The sequence below is a fragment of the Gymnoscopelus braueri genome (assembly GCF_963280865.1).
Source record: "Gymnoscopelus braueri genome assembly, chromosome: 19".
NCBI lineage: Eukaryota > Metazoa > Chordata > Actinopteri > Myctophiformes > Myctophidae > Gymnoscopelus > Gymnoscopelus braueri.
Genome location: NC_137621.1, coordinates 23,981,206 through 23,998,481, shown reverse-complemented (window position 1 = coordinate 23,998,481; position 17,276 = coordinate 23,981,206). Strand labels below are relative to the sequence as shown.

General features: G+C 41.2%; 2 protein-coding genes across 4 annotated transcripts in view; one reads left to right on the top strand and one right to left on the bottom strand.

The window, feature by feature from the left end:
* rps6ka1 (ribosomal protein S6 kinase a, polypeptide 1) overlaps positions 1–7,852 on the bottom strand; it is a gene marked incomplete at its 5' end in the record, with an annotated part of 88,585 nt that extends 80,733 nt beyond the window's left edge. For both annotated transcript variants that reach the window (XM_080413298.1, XM_080413299.1), the window contains one exon: positions 7,694–7,852. In XM_080413298.1, coding sequence (XP_080269424.1) covers positions 7,694–7,852 — 159 coding nt within the window. The remainder of the gene's footprint in view (positions 1–7,693) is intronic.
* Positions 7,764–17,276, top strand: part of cnksr1 (connector enhancer of kinase suppressor of Ras 1) — a 36,902-nt gene continuing 27,389 nt past the window's right edge. For both annotated transcript variants that reach the window (XM_080413297.1, XM_080413296.1), the window contains exons 1-4: positions 7,764–7,902; positions 9,535–9,692; positions 12,755–12,957; positions 13,555–13,639. In XM_080413297.1, coding sequence (XP_080269423.1) covers positions 7,851–7,902; positions 9,535–9,692; positions 12,755–12,957; positions 13,555–13,639 — 498 coding nt within the window. In that variant the 5' untranslated portion in view covers positions 7,764–7,850. The remainder of the gene's footprint in view (positions 7,903–9,534; positions 9,693–12,754; positions 12,958–13,554; positions 13,640–17,276) is intronic.

Genomic DNA, 17,276 nt, shown 5'->3' with positions numbered 1-17,276 from the left:
CACTCATTTAGCAAAAATAGCCACTCTTCCAGCTCACTACCCGTTGTGCTGCATACACGCTGTGTGCATGTAGATTGCCTATTTTCGGCAGAGAGATTTGGTGTAAGGGAAAAAAGGAGGAGTAAAGAACAGATTTCTCTAATAATCTTTGAATATATGTATTTTAAAGTGAACATTTTTAACTAAAATCTTTGCTTCTGGGGGTCCCTGGAACACAACATGTTGAGATGGGGATCCGCGGCCAAACATATATCATTTTGGGGGTCCTTGACATGAAAAAGTGGGAGCACCACTGATATAGAAATATACGTTTTTCAGAGAAAACTGTGGATTTAGAAGACATTTGTAGAATCGACCTCAGGTCCTCAACTCAACGTGTCATTCTGACCATTGAAACACATTCAGCATAGAGCATAGACACACACCCAGTCCTGCCCAGACAGAATGACTCCTCTTATCAAACAGTAGGGCTTCTGGACTTTGTATCCCATGCTAGAGTAATAACCATGTTTTTTTATGATACCGTTTACATAGGCTACTGAACCACACCTCCATTAGTCAAATCCAGAGCGTTAACTTCAAGGAGTATAGTTCACTCAAAAAATTATAACATTTCTATCAATTACACACCCCAAGAAGCCTTGAATTCATGGAGATTTTTTTGTTTTTGTCGCATTCCTAAGCCAATAATTTGATGACCGGTGGAGTCTCCCGTAGGAGACTCAATTGACCTGCATTTGAGTCTCCTATCGCAAGCTCAAATGGACCCTTACAGGTTAACTCAGTTATTTCATCGGATTTTACTGTGTAGATCGTTCACTCAGTTACAGCACTCAGTTACATTTTTCTTTTTACATGAGCCTTTAGTCTAAATACACATTTTCCATCATGTCTCAGCTTTCTCTGATTTCTTTCTGTTCAAACATAATGTTCAAAGTTTATACCTAGATTCATGGATATACAGTTGTGTTTATAACAGGTATAGCAGGTTGTTTCCTATACACATTGTTTCTCATGAGGACCTCATCCTTTCAGAGGGACAACAACCCAAACATCAGAGACACACACACACACACACACACACACACGCACACACATGCACACATGCACATGCACTTGGACAAAGCCATGCCACATTGTTCAGAGGGTGGTTGCTGGTTAAAATGACGCCACCTAGAGGGAGGGTTATCCATCACATGTCATATGTGGGAAGTAACGGTCAAAGTCAATGGCATTCCTTAGCTCTAAAAGCCCTCAGCATTGTCTGTGTGATGGATAAGCAGCTGCCAGTGGCAGCCTCATGGTACCTCCTAACTCTATATTGGCCCTGGGTTATTAAGCAGCATAGCCCCACAGGTCATTAATTGTCATTCTACTTTGCGTTCATCTCTTTGCGTTCATATCTTCTCTGGTGTCCTCTTTTTCCTCTTCTCTTCTCAGATTGTCTCCACTTATTTCTCTTATTCAAAAATGTTCTCATCCCCTCTTTAACCACTTGGTTTGAACCCTAGCGTCCCTAATTTGAGGCGAACAATTGGTGAAAATAGCCAATTGGCTATTTTTCGGCAAAGAGATTTGGTGTAGACCGAAAAAGAGGGGACCTAGTATAAACCCCTCTTCCTCCACTCATATTTCCGATCCTGCATTGCTGTATAATATAACTGCCTTTCTCTCCTTGTCTCTCCAAGGGTGTCGGTACATCAGGGGGATGTACTGAATGCGTTGCTGTGTTTATGGCCCCTTGGCGAGATGGGATGGCTGCCAGACATATACAGTATGGCCTTGCAGCAAAAGTGGCACCAGGGTGTAATGAAAAGAACATCAGCAGGAGGAAATTTAAAGAGAAGCCAGACCATGACCCTCGCTATGCTTTAGTAAAGCCCTGACAACACGGGAAAGGCCGGTTTTGCTCTTTAAAAATCAATACCGTTGATAAAGATCACAGAAGTAAACATTAGGGCATGGGTCTTTAAGACCACATGAATGACCATAAGGGAAGCATGCTTAATGTATAAGGCGTATAACATACTGTATCTTACTTAATAGAATATTAATGGATACACTGACAGCCTGTGAGAGGAATGTATTTCATGTCCATTATGGACATGAAATACATTCCATTTAAGTGACCATTCACAGTAAAATCCAGTGTACAAATGGATAAATAAACACCAAATAAATGCTTTTACTAAGATCAATGGAAGTTTGGATACTGTATGTGCAGTTCTTGGACATAATGGCTGTTTTTTTTTTGGGGGGGGGGGCATTTTGCCTTTATTCGATAGGATAGTGGAGAGAGAGACAGGAAATGGGGAGAGAGTCTGGCTGTGACATGCAGCAAATCAATCGCCAGGCTCGGGAATCAAACCCGGGACACGCTGTCAGGCATCAAAGCCCATGTGGTGTCAGCGCCCATGTAATGTCCATTTAAGGGCAACAGGGAATCTCTTTTTCTTCGTCATCATAGACGGTTGTGACTCAGAGGTGTTCCCCGTCGAGAGTTATAACGACCCCGGAGGGACACCATACAGTAGCACACTGTTGGCTGGAAGTGAAGGATCATGGGTAAGATGAGTCAGCCCACATGTGCAATGAAGTGAGACACCACTAGACTGTTATTCATTGGCTTATTGATGTGTGTGTGTGTGTGTGTGTGTGTGTGTGTGTGTGTGTGTGTGTGTGTGTGTGTGTGTGTGCGTGCGTGCGTGCGTGCGTGCGTGCGTGCGTGCGTGCGTGCGTGCGTGCGTGCGTGCGTGCGTGCGTGTGTTTAGGGGCTCTCAAAATGCCCTGGGAACATTAGCTGTCTGAGCTGAGACAAACAAGATGACAGATTTTTGTCCCACGATAACAACAGCCTGCAAACTAGGCTAGATAGAATAATAAAGATGACAGTTGTTTGCCCTCATTCTTAATTTGATTTATAATTTGCAACCAAAAAGATGGAATGCGATGGGGACTAGAAAGAGAGATGTGAGCAGAGAAACAGTAAATAATCAATCAGACATATCTCTTCCCCTCTGAATATATAATACAACCCAAACAACCCAATTTAAATTCAAACACACCCAACCAAAGGTGCTTCGCATATACTTGATGTCAGCATGCATGCATGAAAATTGCTCCCTAAAAGATAAATTCTTACAACTACCCTGATCTTTCTGACAAATGCACATGAAGGCTTGTGTTAGTGGACCTTGTGTGTGTGCATCATTACAAAGATTTAACACATGACAATGCATTGGGCCAGTTAGGAGGATACAAGAAGAGCACTTTCAGACTTCAGACTTCTGGTCACACTCAATCAAGCTCAAATGGAGCATATATTCAATGCAGGTATCAATGCTCTCCTAATAGGGTTGTAGAAGAGAGAAGAGAGCAAATTAATTAACTGCTCAATAATGGAGAACCTGTAATCATCCAGTGTTGTCTACTGAATCTATGACACTAACGCAAGACGATTAAAAATCTACTCTGACTCCATGTAGAACTGAAATATAAATAAAGCATAATTACATTAACAACAACAACAACATCAACAACATTTTATCAGGAAAATAGGCTGGCAGATTGTCTTTTTTTTTAGGGACGATTGATGATTAGTAGGCTACTGTCAGAGAGAGGGAAAGCGAGAGATAGAGACTGGCATTTACCCACATGAAGCATCTCTATTCTGGGCATGTCATAATTCATAAATTAAAAAAAATGAGCGGGCCGGGGGCTGGTAATCCAGCTTGACAGCGTGTCGCGGATTCGACCCCCGATCCCGACAACCTTTGCTGCGTGTCACCCCCCCATCTCTCTCCCCATTTCCTGACAGCCTACTTTCCTATCAATATAGGCAGCAAAAGCCCAAAGAAATATATTAAAAATAGGTGAGCATTCAGTGAAAATGTCAGATCTACAAGCTCACAAATGTATACATCCCAAAATGATGAGTTATATGAGCTATTGTTATGAGGCTTTTCCGTTTGTACCAATTCACTCCCATCTGTGTAAGCAAGCATAGATATGCTTGTGATGCCATGGTCACTGCTTTATCAGGACATTGTATGACCAATGATACGTGATGCTACTGTTGTTGAAGTGCAACTCATCAACAGTGTAAACATCAGGTTATAGATTTGCACTTTTCATATCCTGCTCTATTACTTTCCTTTTCTTTCTCTAGCTCTTATGACTCACATCTCCTCGTCACATAATGTGACCAGTACCATATTCTATATTCTCTATATGTTTAATAAAATTGAGAACTTGTCATGTGATACTGCCTGGTGTCATCTTATTCTCAACTGAAATATTAACTTACCACCCTTATAGTTAGAGTAAGACTCTTAGGACCGAGGGTCTACAAATTCACAACAGCTACTGGTATTTCCACTATATGATGTGCAGCTAAGTATACTGTAGGGCAGGGGTCTTCGACTATTTCAGACCAAGGACCCCCTAGCTGAGAGAGAGATGAAGCAGGGACCCCCTCTATAATGTATAAAATTGTGTTTCAGATTAAACTTATTTTCTTTTTACTTGGTCTGCTCTTTTCCCCCTCTACACCTATACCTCTTTGCCAAAAATAGCAGATCTACAAGCTCACAACGCCTCGCACTGCGAGGCGTTGTGAGCTTGTAGATCTGCTATTGTTGGCTAAAGTTCTCCTCAGAGTAGGGATCCTATGGTTCAAGTGGTTAATGTAAAAAAAAATAGATCATATCACACAAAGATTTGGCAGCCCCCCTGTAGTAACTCTGAGGACCCCCTAAGGGTCCCCGACCCCCTGTTGAAGACCCCTGCTGTAGGGTTTAAAAACAAACAACAAGACAGTAGCCTACTGGAGTTATATGCTTCACACACAATGTAAGTTGCCGTAAGATAAACAACTGTGAGTGACAGAAAACCATTGACTGCTGATAACTGTAGCTATGACTATGGTAATGACTGCAGCTGAGCAGAAACGGCACGTTGGAACACGAATCTGTCCCTCTGGTATTTGGGGTGGGTAAAATGCAGGCCAAAGGCAAGATCTTGAAACAGACCTAATAGTACGACAATTTGGAGAAAAAAACAAACTAAATTAAATAAGCCTTGATTACAGTAACACATCAGCACTTCGCTAAGTTTTTTGTGAAGGTCTACCGTGCCATTGCAAAGTATTGGCCTTTTTCTGAATCAATAGGTTAGACAATGGTCATGGTAGACATTTACAGTAATGATCAAAAAAGAAAAGAAAAAGACGTTGATGACTGGGCTGATATCAATGCATTACGCCATTGACCTGCACACTATTCAAAAGACAGAACTGTTGTATAAAAGGGCACCAGAGACATTATTTTCAATTGGGACCGTCGCTACTTTTGTACCCGGAGAAGAACCCATGTGTTCTTTTCATAAAAAAGGAGAACAATTTGTCCCAGTAAATACAGTATGAACACGCAAAGTTATAACTATATCAGTGTGCTAGACCTGTCACTATTTCTCTAAATATTTGAAGATGTTGACAGCCATACATACTGTATATACTAACAGGGACACTGTGCCATTCAGGCAGTCAGTGTTTTTAAGACCTTTGTCCATACCATTTCTCTCTTTCTGCTCCCTCTGATCTGTGTCGAAAGGGACAAACAGCAGGGGGTGCCAGATATCAGAGGGCAACTCTTTCACGGTTGACCTTTTTCAACTGACTTTGGCCTTTTCATTTGAGACACACCATAATATCAGTATAAGTGTACTTGGCCATTGTTGTGCAACACACAGTGTAGATGTGATGCGATGATCAGAAGTAGGCTACATGGTCATCTTTAATTAAAATCTATACTTGTAATGGTATATGGGCTGATGTGACTACAGGAATTGAGCATGAATTGCTTTGAAGATTTGTAAAATAACTATTTTCACGAGGGTTAGGTTTAAGGTTAATAAATGATAGTAACTGCTCTGATGCTAGTGTTCACTTAACTCTCAAAATGTAAAAATTGACCTGCAAACGTTCAAAGATACGCTGTATTTGCTATGCATTCATTCACAATTTTAGCCCATATCTCTGGATGCCTCTGTTATTATAATCGTTGCTTATTTAAAGAAGATAATTAGTAGACAAAAGCAGAACAGAGCTTTAAATTCCCCAAGGCACTATTTAACTGAAAGTAATGTGCTCAACACAAAATAACACACCCACAGCAGCTTAAAAACAATTGTCTCCTTTTGCTTGCTATTATTGTAACTGTCTTTTTATGAATAATTGAACAAGTACCACAGCTATTGCACATATTATTGAAGTATTGGTCAAACAAGGACATGTGTTTTCTGTAAGTGTGGTCCGCACGTCATTAGGAGACATTTCCTCTGCTAAGAGAGAAGACTAATCTTGTACTTGGAAAGAGGATTAGGACTTTTGCTCCAAATTAAGAACAGACTGATCTAATATATTTCCCACCATACAACACAGCAATAACCATAAGCTTTGTAATAGTTATTCAGTGTTGGAAAGTAACAAATATGTTTATACTCACATACCATACTTTTAAGGTGGGCTACTTAATTTGAGTATTTCCATGTTTTGATACTTAAGTTATAGCCCACTTCTACTCCAATATACATCTCAGAGGCAGATGTTGTACATTTTACTCCACAAATATTATGTGACAGATTAAATTAATACAAAGCATTAACACATTAACTGATACATTATTATGTATTATTAGCTGGTTAGTTAAGCTACCCAGCACACAGTAGGCTTTATTAAAATCAGCCCCACATTTACCAGCTGCAGCATTAAAATGATGAACACATATAGCCTCCAATCCAATCAAATATTATGGTGAAATTTGAATGGGCTATTTTCTACTGTATAGTTGATGCCAATAGTTTGTTTTACTCTTACTCAAGTAAAACTTTGAGGTTTTTCTACATTGTGGTAGGTCTATCTATCTATTGTAATTACTTAGTAAAAACTCTGCATACTTCTTCCAAGCTTTGTAACATTGAAAATAAACTTTGAGGAGAGTTGTAAAACCGCGTATATAAGCATTTCATCCAGTGGTGGAAAGTAACTAAGAACATTTACTCAAGCACTGTACTTAAGTACAATTATGAAGTACTTTTACTTTACTTGACTATTTCAAATTTTCAACACTTTTTCTTTTAGGCTACTCTACTACATCTTCAAATATTGTACTTTTTACTCCACTACAATGATTAGAAAACTTTATTTACTACTTTGTAGTTTTGGATTATTATTACAAAACATACATTGACCTCTTCAGCTCTATTTAAACTTTGGCTTTTTGAAAATGGCAGATCTACAAGCTCACAATAGGTTGCATTGCGACGCATTGTGAGCTTGTAGATCTGCTATTTTCAAAAGATTTGTATTCATATTGAAGTTGTGAAATGGGACATTCTGCATAATGAATACTTTCTATATTTGGTACTACTTTAAACACATTTTGATGCCAACACTTTTGTACTTTAACTCTAGTAAAATTTTGAATTCCGGGCTTTTACTTGTAACAGAGTATTTCTACATTGCAGTATTGATACTTTCACTTCAGTAAAAAAATACTTTACTACTTTTTCCTCCTCTCGTCGTCATCCCCATCCCACTCCCTGGACTGGAGACCCTCAGGTATGTGGAGGAAGGGGCTGACAGACAGACAGACAGCTCCTCCTCACTACTATTGGCCACCAGGGAACACTTTACCTGTGAGGGGGAGTGGTGGTGCCGATGATCGTCATCGGAGGAGTCGAGATCAGGATCAACTTTTCCTTCGTGGTTCAACAATCCGGAGAAGTAGTAGAAATCCGCGAGAACGGCCTGGACGTGAAGAAGCGACTCGAACAGCAGCACTCCGATAGGCATGGAGCCTATAACGTCGTGGAGCGAGGAGAAAGTCAGCGAGTGGCTTAAAGGTGAGGCGCGTTGTGCGCTTTTTATAAAGTTGATCGCTTCGGTTCTCAGGTATTTTGGCTCGTACTGTAACACAGGTCCATAATAGAAGCAGTGTTGCCAGGTCTTGCTTATTATAAGCGACTTTGGGCTTCTTTTTCTGTAAAGTTGCTTGTTAAAAAATTGGTTGGGTTGCGTTTTTTTGGGGCTTTGTTTCTAAAAGTGTACTTGCTTATTTAGGCTTGCTTCCACATTTTTTTATTTTTATTTAAACCAGTGGTTCTCAAATATGTTCATGTCATGGACCCCCAAATTAATATGTAGCATATTTGTGTTTGAAAGTTTCAAAAATATTCCACATTTTATTTCAGAGTTTTTGAAAATAGAAGATCTACAAGCTGTTGTGTGCTTGTACTTGTGCTATTTTCAAATAGCCGATGCATACAGGTTTTAAAAGTGCTCATGTGGCCTATTTAGTTGCTTCTTTTGGGCTTGTTTTCCTAGACCCGGTTGCTTGTTTCTCTCGCAATATCTGGCAACACTGCCAGCTACAATCCTCTTGGAAGGGAAAGGTGGAATGAGGAAGTGTCCTGTAGCAGTGAGAGGCCATACAAATCTTATTCTAGTTCGCTGTCAACAAACTAGCCATTTCAACTCAGTCAGTAGGTTACAAACTGGGGCTGGGGAATTGCCCCCACACTCAAAAGTTGCTGCAATGAGAAGATTCACATTGTGATTTATAGCATGTCTCTGTAAGATAGGCCTACTGCTGATTTATAGCCTACTGTACATTCATATTTCCCACAGCTGTCATGCAGTGTACTCACCTGCCTTACAAATAAATAACAATGGGTGTCCCTATATAGATGCATGGTTTATTATCATCACACTGATTGTTGCAACATTCAGGCCTTTTCATCATGTAATAACACATTTGTAACAAGTCACAAGATTACATACTGCTTGCACAACTGGTTTGTTGCTCAGAATATTTCATGTTCCAGGTGCGCTTGATAATAACATAATAGAATAGAATATAGAAGTTATGATTTTACTGGGAAAAAAACTTTTTTTTGTCAATTATGTCAGTATGATAAGTCAGACATAAGGACTTTTTAATTTGTGTCCGTTTCTACACAGTGACGTCCTTTGTGTTTGGATATTGTGTGTACAGTTTATACCTGCCTGTTTTGAAGTAGAGAAGTCCTTTTGGGCTTAGATACTACTTGTAATGTTCAGTCAGTACTTTATGTCATTAACCCCTCTCATCCTGTGACTCTGGGCATGTTCATGTCCACATGTCTCTACCTGTTATGCATGCACATGTGAGTTTCTGTCAGTTCCCTCGAGTGGTGTGTGTGTGTGTGTGTGTGTGTGTGTGTGTGTGTGTGTGTGTGTGTGTGTGTGTGTGTGTGTGTGTGTGTGTGTGACTTTGAACGAGCGTGCATTCGTGTTCCTGACCTGCAGTATATGCCATATGTCCTCAAGATTCTATATTTCATATTTCTACAGTTTACATGTAATCTCCCCAAACGTTTGCTAAGTAAATGTGTGTGTGTGTGTGTGTGTGTGTGTGTGTGTGTGTGTGTGTGTGTGTGTGTGTGTGTGTGTGTGTGTGTGTGTGTGTGTGTGTGTGTGTGTGTCAATGTTATCAGGTATGGATCCTACCCTCCAGCAGTACCCGTTCTCGGAGTGGCAGTTGTCAGGTGTGGATCTACTCCAGTTGTCCTCCCAGGACCTGGAACGTTTGGGGGTCCACAAGATAGGACACCAGGAACTCATACTGGAGGCTGTGGAGAAACTCTGCTCTCTGGTGAGAGAGGCTGGTGTGTGTGTGTGTGTGTGTGGTGTGTGTGTGTGTGTGTGCGTGTGTGTGTGTGTGTGTGTGTGTGTGTGTGTGTGTGTGTGTGCGTGTGTGTGTGCGTGTGTGTGTGTGTGTGTGTGTGTGTGTGTGTGTGTGTGTGTGTGTGTGTGTGTGTGTGTGTGTGTGTGTGTGACGTGCGTGCGTGCGTGCGTGCGTGCGTGCGTGTGTGTGTTGTGTGTTTCTGTTTATGACCATAATGAAACCAATTTCTGTAATGTAGGTCTTGCATATTGCTTTTGCCAATGTTCTAATAATAGAATCAGAAGGTTTTTTTTGCAAGCTGTTTGGTTCATTTTCATGGGACCGTGGTCTTGTTTGTATTGCTGAACCATGAGCTGTAATAGACTTGGACTAATCCAGCCAATTTAAGCAACAACCAACCTTTTTGCCCGACAAGTCCTGGTACTGGTCCACCCAGTTCCACTTACCGTACAGTACATAGATTAGGACCATGCCGCAGAGGTTTGCATTAGCATTTGCACCTAATCCCCTAGTTTTGTTTTTTTGTGATCGCCGTCAGTCACATGCATCACGATACAATTGTTATTTCAGTTTTCTTTGCTAAATCAAAGGACTAGTTAACCAAAGCCGATTTAGACCTCGCACAAATACATCCACCTAATCCTTTACATGCAAATTTGGGAAGTGTTTGTAGTTTGCTAAAAATAAAACTTCCTCCTTTCACTATTGTGAGTCTCTCTCTCATGCAACGCAATTAATATACGCCCCCCTCTTCTCTTTCTTACGCGCTCCGTTCTTTTATCTTTCATGGTCTCTACATATTCACTTTTCAGAGAATGCTCAGGAAACTTATGTAAACAATTGGGGAAAAAAATCTCCCATTCTCAGAATGGCCTTTGTTTCCATGGAAGGATTAATTGAGGGTGGGCAGTACCAGGCAAGGTTCCAGCTTGAGTGATAGCCATCAGGCCACAGCTAAGGCAGCTTACATTTCTTGTTGTCAAATTATTTAAATCAGTGGTTCCCAACCTGTGGGCCGGGGTCCACTGGTTGGTTGTGAGGATATTGCAAGAGACCCCCCATCAAAATATGTTGTTCCAGGGACCCCCCCCAGAAGCGAAGATTTGAGTTAAAAATGTAGTTTAAAAAAATATATGTATTCAAAGATTTGCACAAAAGATTTTTCAAAAATAGCAGATCTACAAGCTCGTGGCGCCGTGCTATGAGCTTGTATATCTGCTATTTTTTAATAGCCAAAGTATAAAATAATGGTTATAGCTCAAATCTAAAATGACACAGATGTGTTCCCGGATTGAATGGGTTTTTAACCCTCTAGTCTTGAAACAGGATTGAGTTACAACTGTACTCTGTACTCTACACTTTTTTCCCCGTCAAATCTCTTCGCCAAAAATAGCCGATCTACGTTCAAAACGTTTTGAGCTTGTAGATCTGCAGTTTATGGTGAACGTTCCCTCCCGAATAGGCATGCTGGGGTTCAAGAGGTTAAGCAGGTGGATATGGGAAGACGGTGGCTGAATAAAGTAGCTGAATGATATTCAGAGCAGCAACAGGAGAGCAGCTAACTGTGACTTAGTACACCCTACAGTACCTGTAAACACTTTACACTTGTAAATGTGCCCCCCGGTAGTGCCAGGTAATTTTATGACTGAACTTGTGTCGCTCGTTAGCTTAAAAAATAGTCACAAAAGCTCCTGAGAATTAGCGACTGTTTAATGCAAAGTACAAATGAATAATTGATGATTGTGTGTGTGTGTGTGTGTGTGTGTGTGTGTGTGTGTGTGTGTGTGTGTGTGTGTGTGTGTGTGTGTGTGTGTGTGTGTGTGTGTGTGTGAACAAGAACTACTTTCTCTAAAAGCTTAACACATGGGCACAATGGTGGAAAATAAGTGTTTACAAAAGAGAACAGATTGGCCTTCACTACACGAGATTCTCTTCATTTAGAAACGCCTCACTCCCTCTCGCTGTATTAAGATTGAGAGTATGCACACATCTTTTTGATCTGCACTCAAGTCTGGCACTTAAGACACAAGTGTGTGCTCGGCTGGCATTCTGTAAATGACTGTCCGACCTGCGAGAGACACTCGCGATGGAACATGACAAGACCACATGCTCTCTCAAGTACACGGTCGCTTAATTAACCAGCACAGCTTTGAAATGGCCATGAAAGATTCATGATGACACTTGATGACACACAGTACAAGTCCTGAGTGTTCATTTATCCATTTGTAACTCCTTGCGGGTCCATTTGGTTACATTTCTACAATCTCAGTGTTAAATCGACACTCAGGATTTTACTGCGCACGTGTGTTTATTCAGGGGGGCTGGCTGATGTGGTCAGACCTCTGTATGAGGCAGGCTTACAAGGACCAAGCCTCTTGACCAGAGATAATAATAATCTGTGTCTATGACGGGTCACATCCCACACTGCTCGTTAGAAAACCATAATGACAGCCACAGGAAGGAAGGGAGACATGAGGGGCTCTTTTCTTTTAGTTGCATTATGTGATTCTATTTTTCTAGTTAGCACTTGCTACTGTTTTCAATGGGTAATCAGTGATAGTTTTCATCTCTTTATCATCAATCACTACGAGAATATTGGCAGAAACAATATATATTGTGAAAGCAAGGCATGGCACGTTTGTTTTTATCGCACATTTCATGCACATTATGTATAGCTCTCTCAACCAATGATTGTTGTCCCATGTACTCTCTGTGTCAGTGCAATGACTGTCTCTGATGGCTAAAGACCAAGCCAGAAATCTAGGTGTAATTATGGGTTCTGAACAACATTGTAATAACCGCATCAAGTTAATAACAAAGTCAGCCTAATTTCATTTTAAGAATATAGCAAGAATTTGTATTTATTATTTATATCCTTGTGCAAAACACATTCAATCGACTTTGTGTATGAAATGTGCTAAACAAATAAACTTGCCTTTGCCTTCCCTTGAGAGATTTCTGTTCTCACAGAGTTAAATGAACACTGAGGATTTTACTCATGTGCATGTGTATGCCTATGTACTCTCCAGACATATGGTATGGGAGGCGAGAGCCTGCGTGGTCTGACGGAGAAGCTGCGTGCCGTAGCCCACACCCTTCAAATGGGCATCCAGGGCCGCTGGCGCGTCAACACCTACGATGGGCAGACTACCACCAAGCTGCCTGCCCATGTACTGCAGGTTGTCGTGGAGCTCATCACCTCTGCCAAAGGCCTATTCTCCCTGCTCAACAGGTTTGTGGTATCTGAGTAATCTAATTGATACACAAGTAATACAGAGTACGCTTTGTTTGATCTGCTTTTCTGTGTTTTTTGTTTTGTTTTGTTGGATATTTATATAAGCTCAAACTAATTTGATTATACAGACGTTCGTTTCAATAGTGAACGTAGAATGTTCCAACTAGAGGTTTAGCCTTTCAAAGGGAATGTTTTGGTGCAGTGCAATGTTGTCCCTTTGTTAAAATGCTGATATCTCATCTGATCTTTAAAAGCCCACCCCCGCTTTCTTTCTCTCACCATCGTTGCCTGGAGTTAAGTTACACTTTGTTGTATGATGGTGTCATGCTTTAGCCGATCTACAAGCTCACAACGTGTTGTGAGCTTGTAGATCCGCCATTTCTGGCAAGCAACACCATCGTACAACAAAGTATATTATATACCTGGCTTTTCACCTTCTTACAATCAGTTGCCCCTGCGTGTATTTAGCCGTGACTCAAATTTGCTGACTTTGCTATGACGTTGACTTTAGTCCTCTTAATTATGAATGACAAAAGGGCACTGCTTTGTTAACGTTTCATTCAGTCTTTAATGCATAAATCCATATCTATTCAGATACCAGTTCTTCCAGCTCAGTGGATACACAGCCAGCAAGAGCATCATAACCTTCTGTCAGGAGCTGGGGGCCATTGTGCAAAAGGTGGGTGAATCCACTCAAGTATATCATCAAGATGTGGAAATCTAAAGTCACTCTGGCATTGTCATAAGTGTGTGCCTCATCTGTAGTTTTTATTCTCATAATTGGCAGCATCTGTTCATTCAGATAATCAAGGACAGCATGCAGTTTGCCTGTAACGAGAATGGATTTAATATCTTTTAGGCATTTCAATAGCCTTTGTGTGTGCTATAGTAAAAAGAAAGACAGATATGCTTGGTGGAATAGTCTTTGTATCCGCTTCCGGTTTTCTTTATCAAAAACTGTTATGCAGTGATTTAGTTTTTGTTGTTTATTAGTCATTGGCGTGGTGCTTGTGTTGTTGTCGTGTGCAAGAGGGAACTACAACGTATTGTTTGATCCCTGATTAGTCAGCCACATAAATGCAGCCTGCGCCTCACTGAACAACAAACACACTCCCTGCTCCTCTCGGAGTCTCGGGTAATGCATTCTTTATCTCCACATTCCTGGCATATCTTAGTTGGTTGTACCTTGAAGAACCTTATATCAAAATGATTTCCAAAAGGAGAGGGCTGTTTTCAGACTAATGTCTACTGTTTTATAGCATGGTATTGTGAAATGCTCCTCGGACTCAAAGGGTGGAGAATGTAATGTGCGTTTTAAATAGTGTGAATGGCAAGTGGGAGAGAACTTCGTACTAGTAAAGTATTAGAGGACAAGCCTGGATATGTTATAGTGCTTAGAGGAGGGAGGGGAAGGAGGCCAGGGGGGGAGGGAGGGGAGGAGGGAGAGGCCAGGGAGGAAGGGAAGGAAGGAGGGAGGAAGAGAACGAGAGACAGGGATGACTGGTTACAGTGAAACTCTTCTATGACTTGACTCATAGGACAGTGTGGGTCGCGGTCACACATAACAGACTTAAAGTAAGGAGCGGGGGGGTGAGAGAGAGAGGAGAAAAACGTCTTAAATTGCGTTATATTTACATTTTAGTTACTGAACAGATGAAGAGACAAGCAAAGACATGAGGCAGAAAGATAGGGTGATAGAATAAGAATGATAATTAAAGGGAGGCAGGCAGAACAGACAGACATTGTGTGAAAGGGCCAGAGAAGCTGTGGGAGGGAGAGTGGGTACTCAGTGTTTAGAGGGCTTTATATAGTCCTCTATAGACAAAGCCGTGGATGCTGCTCACCCAACACAGCAGGTCAGGTACGACACCCTCCTCTTTGATTGGCTTCTTTTGTTACCGCATTCCAATTTGACTTTGGTTGATTGTTGAAGTTAGGTTGAATATGCAATGTTAAGTTGTCACTAAGCATTCACATTTCACAATTATTTTTACATTTATTACGGATTCTATAGTGTATAATTTTTTTATAATTTTTTTATTTAACTGATTATATTATTGGAAATCATTAAGGCTACATCGACACGTATACATTTTCATTTTTAAGATTATTAACTTTTGCTATGTTTGTGCCTAGCATCCAAACTACTCTGGGTTTTTTTAACCCTTAAAACAAAATGCTGCTGACCACGTCTTGTTTTGAAAACACCAGTGTCTGGACAGGCGGGAACTTGTGAAAACGATCTAGACTACCAGTGCTTAATTCAACATGGATATTGAATTACAGGTGTTGCTGACTTTGTCTATGGTAGCAACAGTTACATTTGCATTGTATAATGCTAATACTGTCTATATGTGCAGGAGCAAGTTATTATTCAAGTGACTGCCCAGTGGCATTATAGGCTGTCATGAAGCGACATTTTGATGGCTGATAAATGTACTGTATACAGTTCAAGTGTGTGTGTGTGTGTGTGTGTGTGTGTGTGTGTGTGTGTGTGTGTGTGTGTGTGTGTGTGTGTGTGTGTGTGTGTGTGTGTGTGTGTGTGTGTGTGTGTGTGTGTGTGTGTGTGAGTCTGTCTGTCTGTCTGTCTGTCTGTCTGTCTGTCTGTCTGTCTGTCTGTCTGTCTGTCTGTCTGTCTGTCTGTCTGTCTGTCTGTCTGTCTGTCTGTCTGTCTGTCTGTCTGTCTGTCTGTCTGTCTGTCTGTCTGTCTGTCTGTCTGTCTGTCTGTCTGTCTGTCTGTGGCGGGTGGGCAAATTGTGCCCACCAATTGTGCAAATTGGCATTATGAGGCTATGGTTTCTGTTGTGTTTGACGTCACATGCCGAAATATGGACATGCCCGACCTCAGCGTAAATTGGCCTTGTTAGGCAACAGTTTCTGTTGTGTGTGACATCAGACCAGAGCTCGATAGACAGAACAGAGAGACAGAGAGGGAGTCTGAGAGAGAGTGAGAGAGACAGAGTGTGGTACTGCAACCTGAACACGCAGATCGATGTGTTGTCAGCGCAATAGCCCCTGCAACGCCAGGTAAGCTTTGCGCCACGTTTTTCTGCTTGTGTACTTATAGATGTGCACATTGTGTTACCTGAGTGGTAAGGAAAAACGTGAATGCATTCGGGCCATCCTGACAAGTCTGTAAAGTTAAAGCCATCGCCTTCTCTTCTTCCTGGGTCCAGACTACATCCAAACACTAAGAACAGAGACAAAAGTGAATGATTGTGTCAACTTCTACCAAACACATAGTAGGATACAATGCTTGGGATCAATTGACTGCACACACATTGAAGTAAAGCCTAATTTACTGTGTAAGTCAGACAACCCCTGCATCATTAATGTCTCGTAATTTGACAGTGAGCCAATGTATTGAGTATAGATGCCCAGAGCTATTAGTCATTAAAACAAGCTGTAGCTAAATCCACAGACTACTAGATCAACAACAGAAAGGGGAAACATTTTTTGAATTGACAAGCGTTTCATGAATATTGTTGTCAAATGGCTGTCAAATGTCAAATGTAATATGTGTTTTCAGGTGTGAAGTATGGACAAAGATTATTTCTGGAACAGTGCTAAAACGCTTGTGTGGACAGAGAATAATTTTCATTTTAAAATGCATTTAAAAATGAAAACGTATTAGTGTGGATGTAGCTAAGAGTATCACAGCAGTGACAAGTCTCAGGTTAGACTGAGCCACATGGACCTTATTATGCATGCTCAGTACTTACTACTTAGTACATGTACTGTAGCTAAATGCAGAGAGTGCAAGAAACAAGAGCAGAGGGGAGGTCTCCTTGTTGCTGTACAGTGTGGAAGTAACATTATTCTCTTGGTCAGGCATAAAGCAGCCGGGAAGGAAGGTGGGAAATGAGAGTGTGAGTGATTGTATTGAGGAACAATGACCTTGTTGGTGTTTGCTAAAGCTTGAAAGTGATTCAATTTTGGGCCTGTTGGCTGTTTTTGTCCGTAGAGGGCTGTCCAAACAGAGACAAGGCTGGGACTGGGTGGTGATTAAGAACCTAAACCTTCGTCACTGCGTTGGAGGCTGTTTTGACTTTGGACCTTCACTGAGGTTGATCAGTGTTTAGCAATTACTTGCTATTGTTTGCTCAGTTCCTGTTTTTTGGATATCCTGTGTGTGTGTGTGTGTGTGTGTGTGTGTGTGTGTGTGTGTGTGTGTGTGTGTGTGTGTGTGTGTGTGTGTGTGTGTGTGTGTGTGTGTGTGTGTGTGTGTGTGTGTGTGTGTGTGTGTGTGTGTGTGTGTACGTACAGTATGTGCACGCTCTATGTATCATTACCTGTTTTGACTGGTTCAAGTCATA